General features: G+C 47.9%; 1 protein-coding gene across 2 annotated transcripts; it reads right to left on the reverse strand.

Annotated features, from left to right (window-relative positions):
* Positions 1–647: 647 nt before the first annotated feature.
* DSTYK (dual serine/threonine and tyrosine protein kinase) lies at positions 648–20,628 on the reverse strand. Of its 2 annotated transcripts, none has more exons than XM_088526894.1 (13): positions 20,292–20,628; positions 14,327–14,712; positions 8,888–9,551; positions 7,257–7,531; positions 6,780–6,863; positions 5,669–5,845; positions 5,289–5,418; positions 4,892–5,048; positions 4,539–4,671; positions 4,164–4,277; positions 3,552–3,666; positions 3,201–3,335; positions 648–2,185 (listed from the first exon to the last, which is right to left on the reverse strand). In XM_088526894.1, the coding sequence occupies exons 1-13, from the start codon at positions 20,533–20,535 to the stop codon at positions 1,998–2,000; spliced, it is 2,802 nt and encodes a 933-aa protein (XP_088383020.1). In that variant the 5' UTR covers positions 20,536–20,628; the 3' UTR covers positions 648–1,997. The 2 variants fall into 2 exon arrangements, with proteins under 2 accessions (XP_088383020.1, XP_088383021.1); XM_088526895.1 differs by having other exon boundaries at positions 5,289–5,414; positions 5,665–5,845.
* Between the last annotated feature and the right edge of the window lie 1,390 nt (positions 20,629–22,018).

Consider the following 22,018-nt stretch of genomic DNA (forward strand, 5'->3'; position numbering starts at 1 on the left):
AGGCACCAGGTAAGTGTCTGGCAATAGCTACATAGGAAAAGCTATACAAGACATTTTTGGAATTGCATATACAGACATTTACGTTTTATTCATACATGTATTATTTATACAAACTATTAAATTGCAAGAGACTGACCTCGACTCTCCCACTTTTAAATAAGGTTACTAGCCACGACACAGAGGAAGCGGAGTTAATACTGTTAGTGTCATTGGTGGCATGCACGTACACACCGAGGCAGTGAAACGCCCGACGATTCCCCTTGGGAAAAGGGGTCGTTCTGTGCATGTGGTTCGCACTTGCTGCACTTCCAGCTGCACTAGTTGCAGAGGCTCCTACCTGGATAGGACTATACTCTTAACGCCATCAGAGGCCACAAAAATGCCCACGTGTGCAGGTAAATAAAAAAGTTTTGTTTTTTTTGTTTTTGTTCTTTTTTTAAAAGCATTAATTCAATTTATTGCACGAAGAAAGATTTAAGCTAAACTAACACTGCAGGGTCATTTATCCCTTTCCTTTGTTCGAGCTGTTCAACGAGCAGACTGTGGGCTGGCATTTTGCTGGGTATCAACCAGCAAGTCCCAGCGAGGAGGTGCAGCAGGTCCACACGCCTGCACCATCCTGGACACAGGACAGGAGCTTTCCTGCCCACCCCACAGCTGGCAGCAACAGCAAACCCAGGGAGGAAGCTGCCAGCTCCGTATTTCCTCATCTATTAAGGTGTCTTTTTCTATTCCAACCTCCACCCCATTGGCACGTTACATTAAGATCCGCCTTGTCCCAGAAATGCCAAAGACAGAGGACAAGGTACTTCCAGAAGCCCTTTTAGGGCATGAGGACCATCCCAAGCGATGCCTTCCTTGCAAAGGATTTGCCTCCCTCCCACCCCCATCTTTACTCTTTTCAATGCAGCCAAAAGAGAGATCCCCAAGTGAAGCAATCAGATGAGCAGACACAGCCACAACACACGGCTACTGAAGAATGAAGGACCTGTTTTCCCTAGATTACGCTCTCACCAAGCATGTGACTTTAAAAAACCCTGAAGAAACCTTATTCTTTTTAAAAATGTCTGCCAATAGTTAGCACAATTTAAAACTGTCATTGCCTTTACAACTAATTCAGAACCCCCAGTTAAAATGAATCTGCTTTTTCCCCCATGGACAGTCATTAGTGGCAATGACTTTATGTTTCTGTATTCCAATAGGTAACCTCTGAGCAGTTTTACCATTTTCCCAAAATACTGTAGTTAAGGTCAGGTATGTTCAGACTTCTAGTAGCCATTACAAAGCAGAATTACCACAAAAGAGCTTTTTTAAAGCAGTAAGAGGTGAAGGGTACATAAGAGCTTATAACTTGGGGTATTTTCACTGTAATGGAACACTGAATAATCCCCCCTTAGGTAAAACACGGAAGCTTTACTCCTGTGCATGTAAACATTATGAGTGTTGCAAGAAGCTAATAAAAATAGACATTCCCATCCTCTAACCCCTTCTAGCCTGAAGCCTCTGCCTTCTCTTTCCTTTCCCACTGCACTGGAATTGGTGCCAATGGATAAGTGATTGGAATAGCTGTGTATAGACCCAAGGCCACCCAGGACTGTCAGTTAATGGGAAGAGCTTTTGTTTCAACCACTGTCTGGATCAACTCCTAGCAACTCGGGTGCTACCTGAAACACAAGATGCTTTTGTCTCACTGGAGTTTTATGCGGGATTGGCAAAAAAAAAATCCCTTTCAGTCCAAGGGCATGGAGTTTCTATCTTATTTGCTCACCTCTAATCGAAGCTGCAGCAGGGAAACTAGCATCAATGGGGTATTCCAGGGAGATTTCTCTGTCCGCTATTCAAGATGCAACGTCCCCAGGGTCTCACCTCTGAGCAATCTTTGGGCTGCTATTACCTGTCCCACTCACGTTAGCCACCAAGAGCTACATCTGAAGAAGCCATCTGCAGAGTTAGGGGTTCCGAATTCTCTCCGTTAAAAATTCTTCTGTGCTTCCTTTTCAAGTAGAGTCATCCAAGCCTTTATTTGGGTGCTCGGAGCTGGCCTTGCAGAGCCTGTCCATGATCCCCTGCAGCATAGGCTGAACAATTCCCAGGAGCGGGCGCTGGGAGGAGTCCCCATCCCAACAAGCTTCCATCAGCTGCCAGCATTCCTCATCAAACACTGGAAGACGCTCTGGGCGAACTCCTGGAAAACAGCGAGGGACCTTGTTAACATCCACACACCTCAACCGGGACAAACTTAGTCTTATGCTTGTCACTTTGGTGTAGAGTTGACCAGGGACTGTCTGGGGTCTTGTGCCATCAATAAAGGCTTATTTACAACAACTGTGAGCCATTTCTGGATACTCTTAGTCATCAGTAGATCACGTAGCCTTCCAGAGGATAACTAGCACATTTAGTTTCATGGTGCCTCCTCTTTGCAACTACCCGGGACAAAAAATAAGGACATCCTCCCTTATTGAAAAGGCAAACACCCTGAAAACTCTATTCCCCTCCCCACCCATCAGCATGGTGCATGTTTGGGAGCAAGTTCACCATGAGAACAAGCAATGAGCAGAGGCTGTCTGGCCAAATACAAGACTCATTTATTTGGGTTAATCTTTTTCACATGAGAAAGGGGAGAGATTATATGGACAGGAAACTTGGGACAAAGTAGTAAAGCATTCTGATGCCATGATGCAGCATGGAGGATTAAGGTATCACAAAACACAGAAGCGCACTAAAACTCCTTAGGCATAAAATAGCTTTATTTTTTCAGAAAAAAATAAGAAACTGCCACTTTTCTACTCAACATCCAGCCCATCCATGACAGCTTCCCCAGCACGCTGCATATTGAGCACTTGAACATAAAGATCCCTATGGCCTCCAGAAATTGCAAGGGATTAAGCATTCTTTGGAGGATCATGCCATAGCTGGCTGGTTCTACAGTGTGTTTTACATCACAACCATCTGGAGTTATACAACGCTCAAGTGTTGCATAGCACAGTTCCTACAACACGCAGGAAGGAGGTGCTTAACTGGAAGCTATTTTTTCATCTCTTTTTGTTAGGTTTTCAAAGCATGTCCAAGTTCCACCAGATCAACTCTTTGTAAAAAATACAATTTTTAACCTTTCAGTTAAAAGACGATAAAAATTGATTCCTTATCTGCTCTCAAATTTTATCAGGTGATACCATGTGCTTGAGTAAAGCTCACTGTACCTCTTCTAACATTGTTCCAAAGGTGGTCCTTGCTTGCACATCTCTCAAACGCTTCTGGTAACTTCACATGGCCCGAACAAATGTACCAAAACAGAATCCCAAATGCATAAACATCCACTGAGTTATCATACTTTCCTGTGGCAAATAAATACGTGATTAGATGGCAAACATTTTCCACACCACCAGAAGCCGAGTACTCTGAGACTAACTTGAGCATGCAGAATACTCAAACTAAACCCTCTTAATGTTGCATCAGTGGTTCCCAAACTGAGATTCATGGCCCATTGCTGGTTGAGGAGGCTAGATACATTTCAGAAAAGTTCAGCAATTAGTGGTTTATTACAAGAGTACCTGTAAAGAGCTCGGGAGCCATGTGAATGGGGGTGCCCACAATGCTGCCAGACATCATCGCTTCTGGTTTACAGAACCCCAGGTCAGTGATTTTGCCTCGATTCTTTTTGTCAAGCTGCAGAATCAGTCATATACAAACAGCTGATAAAAATCATACCTTTCAGTTTCAATATTGCTTTTTAATATCATTTGAAGGGTTCAGTACTTGTTCTTTAAAAAAAGCCTCTCTGGTGACTTGGCTGCTAATAGGACACTTCACCAGTGAGGCTCAGTAACTAGACAGGTCTTCACTTGTCCTCTACATGGAGGGTGTGGTTAGTTTAATAGAACTAGGAACTGGAAATCCTACTTCTAGCTCAGGTGCTTTCAGGAAGCCACTCGACTGCTCCCTTCCCCCTAGGCTTTCTATCTGAATTTGAGCTAGCAAAGCCTCACTGCAAAGCTATTTTTTTTTTGTAAACACCACTGAAGGCTAAGAACTACCACTAACCTATCACAAGAGAAACTTTCCATACGAGGAAGGCTACGACTTCACTTCTACCATGTTTCTCCTTCTCACTAAAAAGGCCTGATTAGTCCTCAGAATTAGCCAGACACAGAAGTTTTCCTTACCAAGACATTTTTAAGTTTGATATCCCGGTGCACAAGTCCCTGACTGTGAAGATAACGGATTCCTTCAACCACATCCAAGGCGATCTGTAATCGTGTTTCTAATTCTAGCCCAGCCTGAAGAATAAACAAACAGATTTAAGCCTGTAAGTGGAAGTTACATTTATCTAAGGGATTTCCTTACCCTTCTTTGCCAAACTATGCTGAAAAGGCAGCAATAACTCCTGCAAAGCCATCCTTCCAGAAAGTTACTGAACAGGAGACAGGGCAGGAGCTGCTCTTACTACTTTAACGCAGTTTTACTAGATCAGGAATTAGTAGGCTTCATTTTACACCTGGACACAGAGATATAGGCTTTTTTTGACAGATTCTCAGTACCTTTAGTCCTGTATAGAGGTCTCTGTGCAGCCGTTCCATTATCAAGAGGACAGCAATGCTGGAACCTCCTCCATAGCCATAATCTATTACAGAACCATGGAGATGTACCAGCCGCTCGTGCGTCTGTAGAGACCTAGAGGAAGTTCAGCACAGAAAAACAGTCATTTTTATATCCTTTCCTCCCCTCCTGGACATGCCTAATCTCATAAAGGAAAAAAACTGTCCAATAACTGCCACCTTAGAATAGTAACACACACACCCCTGTGTGAGTCCTACATATAACAGCATTCTGCTTGCAGCAGTGAGGTTAAGGAAATCCATGTGGGGGTCAGAAAAGCACTTACAACACCCACCTCATATAGTGAAACTCAAGTGCAAGGTCGTTCCAGTGTTTCTCATCTGGAGGAACAACAGATTTCAGTGCACATGGGAAATGCCCTCCCCAGCTGTCACACAGATAGACCACGCCGTACTGTCCTCGGCCCAGCTCGCGGCCCAGCTTGGGCTTGCCTGGAAGGCACAACATCCATTTAGTCAGCAACTTAAACACCCTCCTACTGCATCGGGCTGGCAGCCTGCTCCTTTTCCTGGGCCAGAAGCTGCACAATCCACAGGACTCAGTGCACAATCCACAGGACTCAGTGCACTGAGAGAGCTTGCTGCAAAGCAAGCCCCTTCCTCCCCCTTCACCCTGGCTTCTTGCAAAGGAGGAGGGAAGATGTCCCAGAGAACATGGAGCACGATGCTCACCGTACAAGAGCACGTCTTGGAGGGACCTGCTCTCCAGCGAGAGACGCGCCAGCCGAGGCGCGTGGTCCTTCCGCACCTTCAGCCACAGGTCTTCTGTTTTCTCCAGCCTGCCAGAATGGCCATCTTCTAACTGCAAAAATATCAAATATAATGGTCATCCTCCCCGGTCTAAAACCACAGTGCTGTCATTGTACAACTGAGATCCTGCTTAACCAGCCCTCACTGCAAAATGAAATTTTTTATTAGGGTGCTCACATCAGCTCTTCCATCTCTAGCTGCGGTGAGCATGGACTGCTCTGTTACCTACCCCTGCTATTAAAAATAACACTTCCCAATAGTGATAACATACAAAATACAACTTCTTTCTTTACAGCACTTGCCTGTCTTAGAGAAGCAGCAAAAGCCTCATGGGAACTGTTTAGCCTGGTCCGGAATTGGCTGCAAATGCTCTTGGCCAACTTGGATGCACTGAGGCTCTCAATAGCATCCTGAGCAACTTTCCTCTTCCAGTCACTGGTGATGGCAGGTGGGCTGACCCACGTAATCCGCTGGATTATCTGGGAAACAGGGAACAGCATCAAGGCACTAGCACAAAAAAGCAGAGAGTCAATCACTTCAAAGACTCTTTAGATACTTTGCTGTAATAATACATAAATTTATCTTCTTGCAGAACTGGGTTAAATGATTTTTAGAGTTGTACATACACACACGAAGTATTTAGAGATCCAATTCTTCGGAATATCCCCTCAGTTCATTCCTACCCAAACATCCTTTCATATTTATGACCAAGACTGTAAATCACACACAGCCACAGGCTGGAAGACCTCACTGCTGCAGTGAGGAGCGAGGGCTGGTTCTGTCCTCAGTAAGGGGCTGTTACCTAACGATGCTGCAGGTGCATTGGCCACTAATGGAACAACCACCATCTGCATAAATTAATATTAAGGAACACCAGAGCTGCAAGAGCCAGCTCTTCAGGTGAAAAAAACAGCATGAACAGTAAACCAGAGACTCAGAAAAAATTCCTAAGTTGAGAGCTATGGTGGAACATCTTTTCAGACAGACATGCTGCCAGGTGCAGAGATCCTGCATCCAGGAGTCTTGGTGTGCACCACTTCCCTTACACTGCTTCCAAGATGCTCTTCCCCAGTCTCTTATAGGGGCCCCAGAAGCCCAGCTGCTGCTCACGCAGCCTGAACCCTCTCCCCAGGCTGCAGGAAGAATCTGGTTGATGCCACTCAGTCCGTGGTGCATCTACCTGGGAGAAAACTCCCCTATTCCCCACAGCTACCCACACAAAACCCTCGATACAATTAGGAAGGAACACCAAGAGGCTGATGGCATTAGAGGTCATTAACATCTCTTACAGCAGAAACTTCTGTAAGTCCAGAGCCAGAGTTGAGGGCAGCAGCGAATATTCACTACAGCCTTTGCTCCAAAAATCACTGTACAATGACCTCTACTAAAAACAAGTGATAAAAATGCCCAGACCTGTTTGATCTGTTCCCACAGCATCCTGGTTACTGTCGAGCCGGAGTGAAAAGTGACTTCAACATGATAGGCTGCATTGAGTATCTGGGAAGAAAGAGGAAGAAGAGGGTGGAAACTCTGCAAACCAGTAGCTATAAACATTCCTAGACACATCTTGTCTCTGCTAATGGCCAAAGGACACCAAGCAAGATGCTGATTCGCCTGATTCAGTTTATTTTATTCTATTCATAGGTATTTCTAGGCTGCAATTTGATTCCTTAAGGAAATTTAGGAAGGACAGCAGCAGGTTTTCGAATGACAAACTAGGAATAATATCTCCAAATATTGGCATGGCCCTTAACGGCATCAGATACACAAGGACTCCAGAGCTGTTGCATTCCTCTGGTTTCACTGGACACCTCAGGTTCCTCCCACCCTCGTTGCATCAGGAGGGCAACAATTAAGCATCAGTCCAGGGAGCCGCTCGAGCCACCCTACCTGTTTGAGATAATTGCTTGTGATGTGCACGGAGGCATCCTTGGCCTTCTCCAAGCTCCTTGCGGTGTGCACGGAAACGTCCCAAGACTCCTCCAGGCTCTTCAGACACCTCTCCAGCGTCCCTACAAAGCTCTCTCGCAGATAGTCCACTGAGCTAATTAACTTGTTGGCAACTGCTTGATTTAATCGAGAAATAATCAGTTCCTGGATTTGCTTAATACAGCACTTTATGTCCTTGGAGCTAACAGGTTCCCCGTTCTCAGGAATTATGATGTCTGCACAGAGGAAAAGAAAGAAGCATTTTTTGTACTTTCTAAGCATATAAGAGTTGCATTATCAACTACTGAGAGCTGCTTTAAACGGTTTGCAGAGCAGGGACAGCACAGCCTCAGTGAGGACAACTTCTGCCCCCAAGGACAAGAGTCAACAAGATGCTGCATTTTGTGATATTTGTTGCTGTTTTAGGTATGTGCATGAACACACATATACATATCTCAAGTATGTGTACATATACGTTGTACTTAACACAAACTTCTTATAAAGGTTACATTTCAAGTGGCCACTATACAGGAAACAACCCAAGGAACAGGAAAGACCTTTTCCATGGCCACCTGCAGAAGCAAAAATACACAGGAGAAGACTAATGCATCATTTCTCCTCTTTGTCCCAGGAAATAACATCCCATTTTGAACCTGGGAAGAAATAAGCCAGGCCAAACCTATTTTTTTTCTCTAGAGTTTTAGCCTCTTTGATATCTCAGAAGAGTGCTCCACTTGCAACAAAATAATTTCCTCTGAACCTATAGCTTAAATTGCAACTTTATTGTAAGGAGAAGAACTTTCCCATGTCAGCCTAGTGAGCTGCATTTCAGTTTCAGGACTCTTGAAGAGAAATGATTTAAACCTTTACCAAGCAAGCAGAACTGCAGAGCATCAACCTACAAATAATCACTTTGATGCTTATGATAGACCCAGTATCCACACAGGCAGGGTGCAGATACCATCTCACCCTCTCTATTCTCTCTATTCTTCTACCTGCTGCTGTTCCTGGAAGTTCTGGCACTAGAAGGGTGCAGTGAAAATTCCTACTTCCCCCTCCAAAAACCACCCCCAGATGCAAAGCACGGGCTCTGAGGAACACAGTATTAGCATAAATTCCTGTTTATGGAAAGTCTTACCTACCCAAAAGAATTACATTTTTAGAAGGTTCTATACTCAAGACCCTTAAACATCCCTCAGACATGAGGAAACTGAGCAGAAAATGCAAATAAATCTCCCTCCACCCCCCCGCCTTAGGAGGGATTTAATCCCAAATCTTAACACACTTGCTGAGGAAAAGGCTGAGACTTTTCTTACCTTGCAGAATAGGGAATTAAAACAGAAGAAATCATGCTACCTGGGACCATGCAGAAAGCTGGAAGTGGGGTGTGGAGGATGCTGCTTATAAGAAGCCATATTTAGGCCATATTAAGGAGATAATACACAAAGCATTTGTAGTAATTCCGAATTTGCTTCCAGCGTCACCCATCTAGACTGACATTCAACTGTTCTTTAACAGGTGGCAAATATCACTCGTTCCCCCTCCTTAAAAGCCCCTAACCTCCTTCTCCTCATTTCCCTTGCGGTAATTACCTTTGAATTCCATAGTAGCAGCATCTTCCAAGAGCTCCTCTTTCATATTATTCAGAGTCTCTACGATCATGTCCTTCATCTCCTCTTGCTTGCGGTTGGCGATGTTCATGAGGGACTCGTAGAGCTCGTTCTCCTTCCTGCGGGTGTACTCCAGCCGCTTGGGGGTGATCTGCAGGTCCCGCTGCATGTCGAACGCCTGGTTGATGAAGATGTTGAGGCAGCGGCAGTGCACCTCGTTCAGCCTGGTGGCCGCCTCCACCAGGTGCTTCTGCAGGACCTGCCTGGAGAAGGTGCTCAGCAGACGGAGCTTCTCGGGCTGCTCCACCAACATGCTCTGGGCGCCGGCGTCTGGCCCCGGCGCGCCGCAGCTGCAGTGCTGGCTGCTCAGGTACTCCAAGTCCAGCAGCTGGCAGTGAAGAGAGGACTTTTCAGCATCAGTTTTTTTGTGGGAGATCAGCTCGGCCCCCGACTCTGGCACTTTGAAGAAGAAAACGGGCAGGGAAAATTTCTCTTTGATTTCGCGCAGTTCGTTCTCGTCCGACGGGGAAAGTTCCGCCTCGCTGACGGCGAAGACGAGCACGGGCAGGACGTGGTTCACGTACTCTCCCAGGGTGGCTTCGGCAGGCTGGAACCCACGGCATGGTGCTACCACCACATCCACTTCCTAGCAAGCAAGGAGGCAAGAGAGAGTCTCATCCAGGTCCTTTTAAACACCGGCACATGCAAAACTGTGCTGTAATTCATAGAATCATAGAATGCTCAGGGTTGGAAGGGATCTCTACAGGTCATCTAGTCCAACCCCCTGCACACGCAGGGTCACCTAGAGCACATGGCACAGGGCTGCATCCAAGCGGGTTTGAAGATCTCCAGAGAAGGAGACTCCACAACCTCTCTGGGCAGCCTGTTCCAGTGCTCTGGCACCCTCACTGGTAAGAAATTTTTCCTTAAGTTCCTGTGGAACTTTTGGTGCTTCAGTTTCCGGCCATTTCACGCACAAAATGAGAAAAACAACCATTTACACCCTACAGAACATTTATGAGTCCCATATATGGCTCATGCAGACCCACTAGTGGGAAGGCAAATCCTTCCAAAGGATCAAGAATTGCTGGAGCTGTTATGGGGCATCAAGCACCTTCTTTAGAACAAGTTTCCCAGGTAAGTGCTGTCAATGGAGAGCTCTTATTCTTTCATTTATGCCCACCCTCATTTTGCAATAGTCTCTTCTAAATACACTCTAAATACACTCTCAGCCTCCATATCTGCTTCCCAGATACCCAGCTCTTGGACTTCCAGCTTCCAACACTAAGTATCACACTAACCACAACTGCCAAGATAAAGGCAGCACAACAACATGTTCCAAAGGGTTTGCAGCCAAGGGACAAACAAGGAGGAACGGATGGTTGTGACAGTAAGTTCAGTTGTGATCCTCTTCAAATCCAGCTAAAAACTAGCAAATATGTATTTTAACAACCCTCATTTTCTTACTACACAGGGTTTCACTGCGTGGGGCACATACTGCTGCCGACAGCAGTGAGAGACTTAAATTCTGCTTTCAACTCCCAGCGACATCTTCCCTGCTCATAACAGCAGGACGATTAATAATTCTCAAATTTTTCTCTCAGAGTTGCTCAAAAAAGGACGTGACCAAGTCCCCCAGCTAGTCACAGCGAGGTCGTTACTGTCCCGGGACAGCGGCGCTGAGCTCGAACCTGTTGGATGCCCAGGATGGGCTGGAAGTGCCATTCCGGAATAAGCACCAGGGCCGATGACTCAGCCCGGGCCGGCAAACAAAGGAGGAAGCCGGTGCCGTCGCTTGGAGACGGGCAGAAAACCAAGACACAGAACAGAGCAGCACGAGCTGCCGCTCCTGCTGTTTCCATAGAGGCCTAGCAGGCTGCAGGAACCTATAGCAACACTTCTCCTTTCTTAAAACGCCCCGCAGAAGTTTTAGCGCTGCCTACAGAGCTCCAAAGCATCTGGGATCTAGCGTTCCTGAGGGGAAAGCCCATGATTCACATGGGATTCCTAAAATTCCTGCGCTGCCGCTCGCAAGGTCACACCCCTACAAACACTTCAACGTCGACGCTTGAAGCTGCCCTCACGTTGCTGCATTTGGTACTTCCCCCAGCTCAGAGGTCCTCTCAAAACATCTTAGCTTCTCCCTCAGCCATCTGAGCATCAGGCACGGAGATCTACATATCCCCTATCCAGAGAAAACTTAAAATCGAGGATCAAGCAGGTACAGGCCAAGTCAGAGTCTGTCGATGCACTGCATTTTGCTAAGCTTAGGTCAACAGATGATTTCTCATGTGCAGCCTGGTTAGAAGGCATTTCTGTGCTACATTCCCACTCAGCCCACACTGCCAGCCCAGGGCATTTTAATTATTGCTTGTTTGGGTAACCGAGGTACTAAAAAGCTAACCCAGTTTAGGCAGATTTTTGCCCAAACTCCTGTCAAGCAGATGATGATCGAAGGCCCAGCTCAGTGTCACTCCAAGCCCATCCGACTACTAGGCCATCCTACTTCCAAGCGGAATGGGTAAATCCCTGACATCCAACAGGGACTGCATTTTTTAAATATATGGGAGGCAAATTCCATAGCCTCCTCATTAATCTGAAGTACTTGCATATTCCTGGATTCCACTTAGAATTTTATTTCCCTCTCCTCGCTTTTTGAGGTCTTTAACTTTATTCTCTACTTCCAAGACAACAGTGGCAGAGAATCCCAAATGAAGAAATTAAACTAGACCTTGGGTCTCCAGCACACACAGCTACTTCCTCCAGCCACCGTAGAAATCACATGTATTTAGGTATTAATGACACAACCAAACGTGTTAAAAAGGCTCTAGAGAAGACAGATCAGGACATCTTCAGAGGTTTAAAATTACAAGCCCATAGGTACATCACCACACTGTGCTACTTACACACAACCTGAATCACTGATACAATAAATCCTAACTAGTGCTTTTCTCTTTTTATAGCCCGTACAACCACTTTGTACTTCTTATTATTCATTTTCCAGCTTTGTCACAGCAGCTGAAACGATTTTTCTTTCTCTACAAGCCCTGGATGAAGCTTTTCAGTGTGAGGGTCAAACTAGAACGCAGCAGAGAGCAAAATAAATGCAGCCCCATGGAAAAGAAAGCTTTTTCCAGCCTCCTCCCTCTGAGCTCTGCTATCCAAAGGGAAACCAATACCCCTGAGAATCTGTTTGGGCTTCTAGGCACAACTGATAAGATTTAGGGAAGGAGCCAACTCTACTTCCCCTGTAAATCTAATAATCTGTCTAGCTAGATGGATTATTCCCCATGACCTAGATGCATTCCTGCACAGGGTGATCCCCAAGGAATAGAGCAGCTTTGCAAAGAGCTGTTCTTCCCTGGCCATTTATATCAACTAATAAAAACAAATCTAAGTTCACATACCTACTAGCACAAGGTTGTGTTCTCACAGCAGCCGACCCAAGCAAATGAAATTTTTGGCTCCCTCCTCCTCACCCCCTTTTCTGTGAAACAAGTTTTGTTTAAGACATCCTTAAGTGACACAGAAAAGCAAGTGTGGTCCCATCCCAGGCACCAATAATTCAGCAGAGTATCGAGTAGAAACTCAGAGTGTTCCATTTGTGCATCAATATTAAGACAGGACGTTGCTTCCTTCATCCCAAAGTCACCCCTGGGTACTTGCTGTTATCCTGCTGGTGGGCAGGGCCCCGTTACATGGGATGAACGGGTTCAAACGTTCCTATCAGACACAGAAGCAACTTCTGGCGTCCTATAACATGTTCCAGCACAGAACTGTCACTAGGCTGCGAGCTTTGTGTCCCAAGGTTAAAAAAAGCTCTCCGAGAGGCTCTGTAGACTTGCAGCTCTGCTTTAACTCCAAAACCCTCATCCATTACTGCTCCAAATGGCTGTTCCACTGCTCCCAGCTGCAACGGCCCCGAGCAGCAGGTATTTTTAACTTTGTTGTCTTGGTGTATGCTAACCAGAGCTGGAAAACACTCATTAGCTAGAGGAGGAAGAACCACAGATCTCTCAGCAGGAATCCAGACTCCAATACTTTATTCCTAGCCCAATTAGCTCCTAAAACACATAAATTCTATCAATTTGGTTCTTCCTTTTAGCCCTTGAGTTCATGCGAGGAATCCTCTGAGTCGGCGTGAGGCTGTGATTCACCCTTCCGCTCCTTCCATTGGAAGGGCTTTTTATTTCACTAGCCCTTTTCAAATTAATCTGAGTAGCTTTTTTCATCTAAGTGTCCTAAATATAATCCAAGCCAGACAGAGGGGCCTTTGTCGCTCATAAGAGAAATCTAAAAGAGGGTTACAAACTGCAGCTAGCTAAACCAACCCATCTGAAAACACAACCAAGTAAAAATAAGTGTAAAGCTAAACACTCTCAAGGCAGGAGTTGACAGAGATGAGCCAGAAGGGACATTTATTTTGCAGCACCAGGCAATTTGAGGCTTTTCAGGAAAAAAAGGTGGATGCCTCAAACAGTTCATCCGGACACGTCACTTCTGTTCACTTTCAGTGGGGAGCAGAAGCCACAAGGTCGCTACAACATTGCATTAACTTGCCTGATCTGATTAGGGTAGGTTTAATTTCTGCTCTAGTCCAGCTCTGAAATGGATTTCAGACTGATGGAGATAAAACGGAGTCCCCATTACCAGCCTATTTCCAGGCCTGCCTAGATTCAGATATCCTGAGAAAGTTACCTTGATATTTTATGGTTCAAATATAAAGTTCATATTCTTAATCCTGTGAGAAGAAATCAGCCTACACACTTAAATAATTCACACTTAAGAATAAACAATCTACATAAAATATAAACCGCAATGAGAGCTAACATAAGCTATAAAAAGCTACGAAATTCAACTTTTGCCTTTAAAAGTACTTGTTAAATACCAAATTGCTGCAGTCACAGAATAGGAATACATCATTTGCTGGGCGAGTGAGACACAGGTTGCAAAGCAAGGTACCAGCAAAGCTGGAAAGAGCCCTGGGAACAGGCCCTGTTGCGACTTCCAAACCCTCCAACTTCCACTGACACCACAGAAAGCAAAAGGCTGCTCCCTTCTGCCAATAAGCTCTTTAGGATAGAGATTACATGTATATATACACATATACATGCGTGTGTGCACATATATGCACACATTTTCATGACAGCTTCTATTTACTACTGGGCAGTGAGGCTAACTTGGATGATCTTGAAACCAGAGTCAAATTTTAGGATGCATTTGGAGGCACTTGGAGCCTTCAGAGGAAGGAAGCACACAGTTTCAGACAGTCAAGTCTGATTAAAGACAGAAACTTACAGTTTCTGTCTAATAAAAGAAACACTTGTATGCTTGAGAGTTTGTAGCCACATTTTTATTAGAGACTGTGAATTTTGCCTCTTGATAAGGGCGCTGTGCTAAGGCCCGTGAGCACCAAGTTACCTTTAGAAGCGAGTAGGGCAGCATGACCTCCAGCTCGGCGATGCGGTGAGCAGGGTCTTCGCTGTCCCCGTGAACTTCCAGGTCCTCCTCCGGGATGGTGTCCCACTGCCCTCGGTGGGCTGCCATCATATGGACCAGTTCGTACTGCTCCGGCAGCGCCAGGCTAACCCGCGTCTGCAGCCCGTGCGTGAAGCGGATCCGGCGCCTCCTGCAATTCTCCTCGCTGCTGATCTTGGTGGTCGGGAGCAGCTTCTCGCCCAGGAGCATGTTGAGCAGCTGGCACTTGGCGTTGCAGCTCTGGCCCAGGATCAGCAGGCAGGGGTGCCAGCTCACCGTCTGCTGGAGATGCTCTTCCTCGTGGCGAGGGAAGGAGATGAAGCTCTGCCCTGGAATCGAGAACAGAGCGTGTTGGAAGGGCTGGATGAACACGAAGGCTCTCAGCAAGCTGTACCCAGAAGTGCAGAGACACCAGGGTACTCAGTGGAGTCTGAAAGGAAACACAGAACCTCAGTCTTTTGACAGCACGAGTAGAAGCCTCTCCATCCTGAAAGGAGTAAGCTACGTGGTGAACTCGGCACAGTTTATATTCTCACCATTTAAGTAAAATAAACAGCTAAAAGAAATTAAAGAGCACTCATGTCTTCTACACAGGAGCCAGAAATCCCTGTAGCCTCCCTGCTTCCCCAGCTCCCACTCGAAGCATGAAATAGAACATCCCACTAAGCAGCCCCTTGGAGCTCTGGGTCTGCTATGCTGGAACTCCTGGCATTTGCCTTGCTGCATTCATGCCAGAGAAAACAGTTTCAGCGTTGAATTTAGCTTCTGAATTCTTTACAAGTACTAAACACAGCTTTTTCCATGTTCAGTCATCTAAGCTGAAGTCTAAGAAGCTTTGAGTTACCTTATGCATAGCAACAGAATAATTCTGGCAGCACAAAAAAAAAAAATTGGATACAAACAAATTCCCCATCTGCTTCACTTCAGCACAATTGCAGCGAGTACAAAACAGCTAGTGTTCTCCTACAGCCAAAGATCTAGTCCGTTTTTCCAGATCTGGAGGCAGATGGCACCCAAGAATGGAAATGACAGATGAAGACACCAGTCCTAAAAAGAACTGCCAAAATTGAAAGCTCTAAACCAGTATGGTTATTATTACACCAGGCAAAGTGACAAGAATGCCAGTGTAAAGAATAGACCCGACTACAATACAGTAGAAAAGGACCAGCAGGGATGTTGTAGAGGAAGGTCTTGTCTCTCAAGAGTTATTAAAATTCTTTTAATGAGTCATGTACTCTGGCATCCAAAATTATTTCAGCATCTCAAGCTTCAAGCAAACAAGACACTACAATATACCCAGATAATTCCTCAGCAGCAGTAACCAGATTAAAGACAGCACAACAGTTATTCTAAGTCTCATTTCAATAGCTCTCCATTCCTCCGTTTGAGTCGCGCTCACTCCAACTAGGAGCAGCACCACTTGTAGCTGGTTGTGTCTATGCAGCCAGGACCCACTTCAAGGTTTCCTTAAGGTCTTGCTTAATATTTAGCTTTGGGGATTTCAGCCTGAAGTCTGGGAACGGCGGTGCTTGAGGAATCCTTGTTCATCAGACGATTCCTTCCATCCTAAGCAGCTCAACAGAGCAGAACTCCTCCGTGCAGCCAACCACGGGGAGCAGCAGCTCTGTCCCCAGCCCCGCAGAGCGGAGCCCAAAGACCCCGTTACTGAGTTCACACACAAACTCCTCTTAACATGGCAGGAATTGCTGCAAAAGATTGAGACATCACTTCCTACAGCAGGACTCTTTGGGGCTGCTTCTTAAACAAGCCTTTCAGGACCCCAGCGACGGCGGTCACATCAAATGACTGGAGGCTACAGTCCAGCCAGCAGCTTATGCAAGACAAAAACAACCAAACCCCACAGATAGCACATTGATGCCTTCATCCACGAGATAAAGAATTGCTTTGATCTGGTTATATCTACTGAAACATCAGTCGGAATCCAAGCTTGTTCTCCAGATGCCAAGCATGGAAACACGCAGCTCAGGACAGGAACGGATTTCACGCGCTCCTCGTTCGGGGCAGCCTCTGCGTTTACACAGCCCCATAACCAGAACAGAACGACTGAAATACAGAACTTACTGAAGCACAGAATGCCTTTATAAACGCTGCATCTCTTAACAGCCTTTCTTTTCTGTGTCCAAAACCTCCTGGGGGTCAGCGTTCAGTCAACAAGGGAGCTCACCACAGCCCATACATCAGTGCTGAACCTGTTATATTTCATTTATGTCCTCTGGCAGAGTTCCAGGTGTGCTGGCTACAAGCATGGACCCTACCCCAAAAGGAAGGTTCAACTATATCATAACTAACCCCATGTACCAACAAGGCCCTCAAGTCATGGCAGTGGCCTCAAATCCAGCACCAAATATCCAAGCATATTAGTATTTCCTCCTAGATATATAGGATAAATACATTAATGCAACACTCAGTGCTACCAAGGCCACCAATCTAAACAAAATTCCATGGGGGACAAATATGAACTAGGATTATAGTGCTAACTCAATAGAAAACCTACCTAGAATTTGCTCATGGAGAGAGGCAGCTCTGTCCCTGCACTGTTACAACCAAGGGCTGCTTTTGTCAGGCCCTTTGACAAAGATTTGAGCTGCTGCTAAACAGCGTGTCCATGCACCGTGTCCGAGCCATGTGATAAACACTTCAAAAACAGGCCCCCGGGGGAATCCCGGAGCGCGTGCATCCCATCAGCTTTTTTGCCTTGAAAAGAGAAGGCCTGTCCAAGAACAAGGAGCTCTCTCACCAAGAGCCACCTCCAAATTCAATCCAACACTTGCTGGGAACAAGCTGAGTTTGAATTTATAGGACCTGTGAAAACCCTATGCACTTAGCAATTGATTTAAGGAAAGCTTGCTGCATTTCCAGGCTCTTGGCTTTCTATTACTCCTCAAAATTACATGTGGACAACAAATTAAGGCCAGACCCTGACACTCCTCATTCTCTTCTTAAGAGGAGATTCTTATATCTCTGTGGCTGTTCCAATTTCAGCAGACACTCCATATAAATAAGGCCAAAGGAGTAGCAACAGGCACAGGAGGAAAAAAGTGCTCCTAGGAAGCCAACAGGGCTGAACACTTGTTCTTTATTGCAAACATCAGAATGAAGAGAAACACCAAGGCCCAACACCACGTCCCTGAACCTCCAGTAAAAACAGAGTGCAGGATTTCTTAGAAAGTGGCAAATATGGCTCAAATGCAGAGAGATCTGTTTAGATGTGCTGTTTATCTGCCGAGCTTGAGGCACCACAAAGACCAGAGAGTCAGGGACGAAACCTGGTTTGAGGGCGGCGATGGAGAACTGCAGCCAGTTCCACTGCACTCCAAGGAGGCAGTCATTAAAACTCCTGAAACTGGAGACCGGAGCCTGATTTTGGGAAAAGGTTGAAGAGGAGCCACTACACGGACACCCACTTCAATGCTGTGCAGAAGGACCCCTCGTTTTAAACCCACTTGCAAAACCAAACGGGTCGGCAGCTGCAGCGAGCTCCCTGCCTGCACACAGGCAATGGGCTGCAGAACGCTTTGACCACCACCAGATTTGTAATTAACATAATTACAGAAACAAAGCGGAGCCCTCCCCACATCCATGAGCACGGTGCCCTAGCTCCATGCACAGGAAAACACTGGTACCTCCCCAACAGCCCAGGATAACCAAAGATCTGCCAGATCTTGGGGGTTTTAGGGCTGCTGCTTAACTTGAACGTGTGCTAGGGCCTCCCTGCCTCAGCTGAGAAGTTTTTTCTCCAATATCCTCCCCACAAGCTGGCATAAAACTCACCTTCTTGTGTTTACCCTCCCAGCAGCACAAGAGCAGCCTTAATCTTTGGAGGATCACAGCAATATAGACAGAGCAGTCACATTTTAACCAGGATCCACACTTGGCCAACACGCTATCAGGGCGAAGCCCCTTCAAACCCTCTCACTCAAGAGCTCCACGTTCCGTCGGCCTGCGGGTTCATCGGGTTCCCAGGGCGAGGGGTTTCACCCTCACTCATTAAGGTACCTGCAGAGCTGCAAGCCTGACCCCCAGGGAGATGCACATCCATCCAGAGGTGGTTGCTTCAGTCTGCAGCAAGTTCTGAAGCAAGACAGAAGATGTATGAAGAAACTCCGGTTCCTAGGGCCAACGGTCTGCATTATTTCAAGCAGGGAACGAAGAAAACAGAACTACAGTTATTTCAAAGCACGGCTGCTTTCTCGCTTTACAAACAGTAGCCAAATCTGCTATCGCATCCCCGATGGGGACCTTTTTATTTGAAAGTCAGTAAGATAACAGCAGGTAACGGCACCAAGAACACAGACTTGTAAAGTAGCTGCCAGGTTCAAGCTAGAGGACTGCAATGACACTAACAAACCAATGCAAAAAGCACCGTCCATGGCAAGGCAGACTCCCTAGGGCAGCACCTTTCCCTGCCATCATTCACCTTGCAGGCGTCTCAAAAGCCAGCCAGGTATTTGCTTTGTTTCTAAGACACTTATATTTACTTTTCACAGTTGCAAGCAAGAAGAGACCAGTCCATTTCACTTCCCAATCCCAACACACTTTACAAAGCACTTGCACTCGAGCTCAACACACTGCAGAGCATCACCCTGCATTTATTGTTTGCATGAACAAGCTCCGGAGCAGCCGGGCTTTCTTTCAAGCCCTGACTTAAATGACAACCAGCGACAGCAGGAAAGACAAACCAGGCCAAGGTAGATGCTGCAAAGTAGCAGAACTCAGCCCGTATCAGGAACAACAGGCAGAACATTCGGTGCAACCTGCACCCCATGTCAAACGCTTAATTCATAAAGCAGACTTTCAAGGAAACTAGCAACATTTCTTTAGGAATGAGCTAAAGAGCAGTAACACCAGGGCAGCACCACCCCATCAGCAAGGCGACTCAAAGAGAAAGAGCAAAACCAACCAGCTCCTACTTCCTGGAAATGACAGAAAGATGTAAACAAATAGACTCCGAGACCAGGTTTTTACCCAGCTTCCCGCTTCTATTTTGCAGGCTTACACAGGACACCGTTTTTGGACAAAAACGGGCAGAAGAGCTCAACATTTTAATTTTCAAGGCATAATTGTGAGCATAAGACAAGCATGGACAAGTATCCTGGACGAGTAGCCAACAGAGATGACTCATGAGCCACTTGGGAATGAATAAAGATCTTTATGTATAAAAAAGCGCCCGGCTAAACTCTTCTCACGGGACAGTCTTATGGAAGACGAAGCTGCGCGCACGGCAGGAAGGCCCCAGCGGGAGCCGCGCTCGGAGCAGGAGGAGGAAGCACCGAGGCCGCCTCCACCGAGCGGCAGGACGCTCCGCGCGGCGCCCGCGAGCCCCTCGTTCCCACCCCACTGCCCCCACGGAGCCTCCTGCACCCCCGGCCTCCCCGTGTGCCCCCAGCCTCCTCCCCAGGGACCCCTCGTCCTATGCCCCATCCCCAACTGCACCTGGAGCCCCCCGGGGCTCATCCTGCTGCCCCCGGCTCCTCCTGCCCCATAGCACAAACCACAGCCCCTCCTGGCACCCCCTGCCCCATAGCACAAACCACAGCCCCCCCAGCTCCTCCTGCCCCATAGCACAAACCACAGCCCCCCCAGCTCCTCCTGCCCCATAGCACAGACCACAGCCCCTCCTGGCACCCCCTGCCCCATAGCACAAACCACAGCCCCCCCGCAGCCCCCTCACTGCTGACCCCCCCCCCCCCACAGCCCACACTCGCAGCCCCCCAACCTGCACCCCTGCCCCCCCCAGAGCCCCACAACCCCCCATCTCCTCCAGGCCCCCTCCCCACATCCCACCCCCCACCACGAGCCCTATCCCCCCTCCCGCCCCCCCCTCGAGCCACCCTGCACCCCCTCCCGCCCCTCACAGCCCCCCCCCCCCGGGGACACCCCCTCTCACCGCTGGGCGCGGGGCCGTCGCGGGAGGCGCCGTCCCCAGCGGTGGCGGCGGCAGCGGGGGGGCCCTCGGCGAAGGGGTGGCCCTGGGAGCACTTGACGTCGCGGAAGAACTTCCTGGTCTCGCGCAGGTTGTGCTGCAGCCGCGCCAGGTGCCGGTTGTAGTGGCCGAAGCAGCGGCAGAGCTCGCGGAGCGCCGCGCCGCCGCCGCCGGGGCCCCGCCACGACGGGGCCCCCTCGCCCTCCATGTCCTCCGCGTCCGTCCCGCTATGCCCTCCCCACGGCGGCGGGCACTCGGCCCCCGCCAGGCTGCCGTCTACCGGAGGGCCCGCGGCGGCCGGGCCTCTCCTCGATCCCCCCCACCCCACCCTCCCGCCTCCCCTACCCCCGCCGCCGCCGCCGCCGCCGCCTTCCTCCTCCTCGCGGGCGGCGTCGCAGCGAGGCGCGCTGCCTCCGCCGCGGAACCTTTATCCGGGCGCCGCGGGGCAAAGGGGGAGGCGGCCGGGGGTGGACCCCGCCGCACCCCGGGAGCTGTAGTCCCGCTGCGCCGCGGGGGGTGCCGGGAGTTGTAGTCCCGTCGCGCCGCGGGGGGTGCTGGGAGTTGTAGTCCAGCGGGCCCTTCTCCTTCCTCCTCCTCCTCCTCCTCCCGGCACCGGCCCCGCGGGTGCCGCTCCCGGGGCACGGGAAATATCCCCATATCCCTCCTCCTCTTTGCTACCGCGCGAGCAGATATCCCTGCGCGTTCCCAGGCGTCTATTTTTAAAATATATTCCCAGTTGCTAGGGTTTTCTTAATGAAAACAAAGTGTGTTTTTTTTCCCAGACACAACCCGCACCTCCGGGAAGGTGCAACTGCCGAAGCCGTGTCCATCCCGGTGCCGCCTGCCCAGACCCGATGCCCCGTGAGCGGAATGGGGGTCCGGCTGTGTGAAAATGGGGCGCTCAGTTACCTGCGTGCCAAGGAAATGCTGGATTTATGGCCTTGGCATGCTGGGAAAGGTCGGTCCCACTCCCATGGGAAACACGAAGCTCACACCGGAAAACCCAGGCATTGCTCCGGGAAGGTCACTCCAGGTTGACAAAATATCTAAGTCCCCCTTTTGCCCCGACTTGGATTTTTGCTCAAGAGTCAGATTCAGCCACCCAGACTCTGCACCGCAACAATACGGAGCAGGGAGCAACTTCTCCAGGCGCCAAATCCCACCCTGGGCTGCACGTGGGATATCAGCTCGGGAGCTGCGGCCGGGAAAGGCCGAGGCAGCGTGTCCAGGGCTTGGCCCCCATGCGGAGCGGGATGCAGGAGGGAAGGGAAGGAGAAATTCAAAGGCGCAAAAAATAATTAATAAAATAATCAATATAAATAAAAGAAATAATAAAACAGTCACTATGAATAATAAAATAAATAGAATTAATAGAAATAATACAAACAATATAAATAATAAAAATAAATAGCAAAAAGGAAATAAAATCATAATGAGTAAGAAAAATAATAATTTAATAAAAATAAGTAAGAAAATGATAAAAATAATTAATAAAATACTAAAATAAATAATACCATAATGAAAATAATTAATAAAAGTAATTAATAAAAATGACTAATAATCACAATGAATGCACATCCTTAACGCTACGCAAAGATGCGCATTTTGAAAATAAAACGAGCAGGGAGGACCCGACCGAGCCCCGAGCGCGGCGGGGCCGGGGCGGCAGCACCGCGCGCGGCGACAGCTCC

This window comes from Tinamus guttatus, unplaced genomic scaffold (assembly GCF_059628265.1).
Source record: "Tinamus guttatus ecotype Peru unplaced genomic scaffold, ASM5962826v1 Tinamus_guttatus_pri_ptg000259l, whole genome shotgun sequence".
Lineage (NCBI taxonomy): Eukaryota > Metazoa > Chordata > Aves > Tinamiformes > Tinamidae > Tinamus > Tinamus guttatus.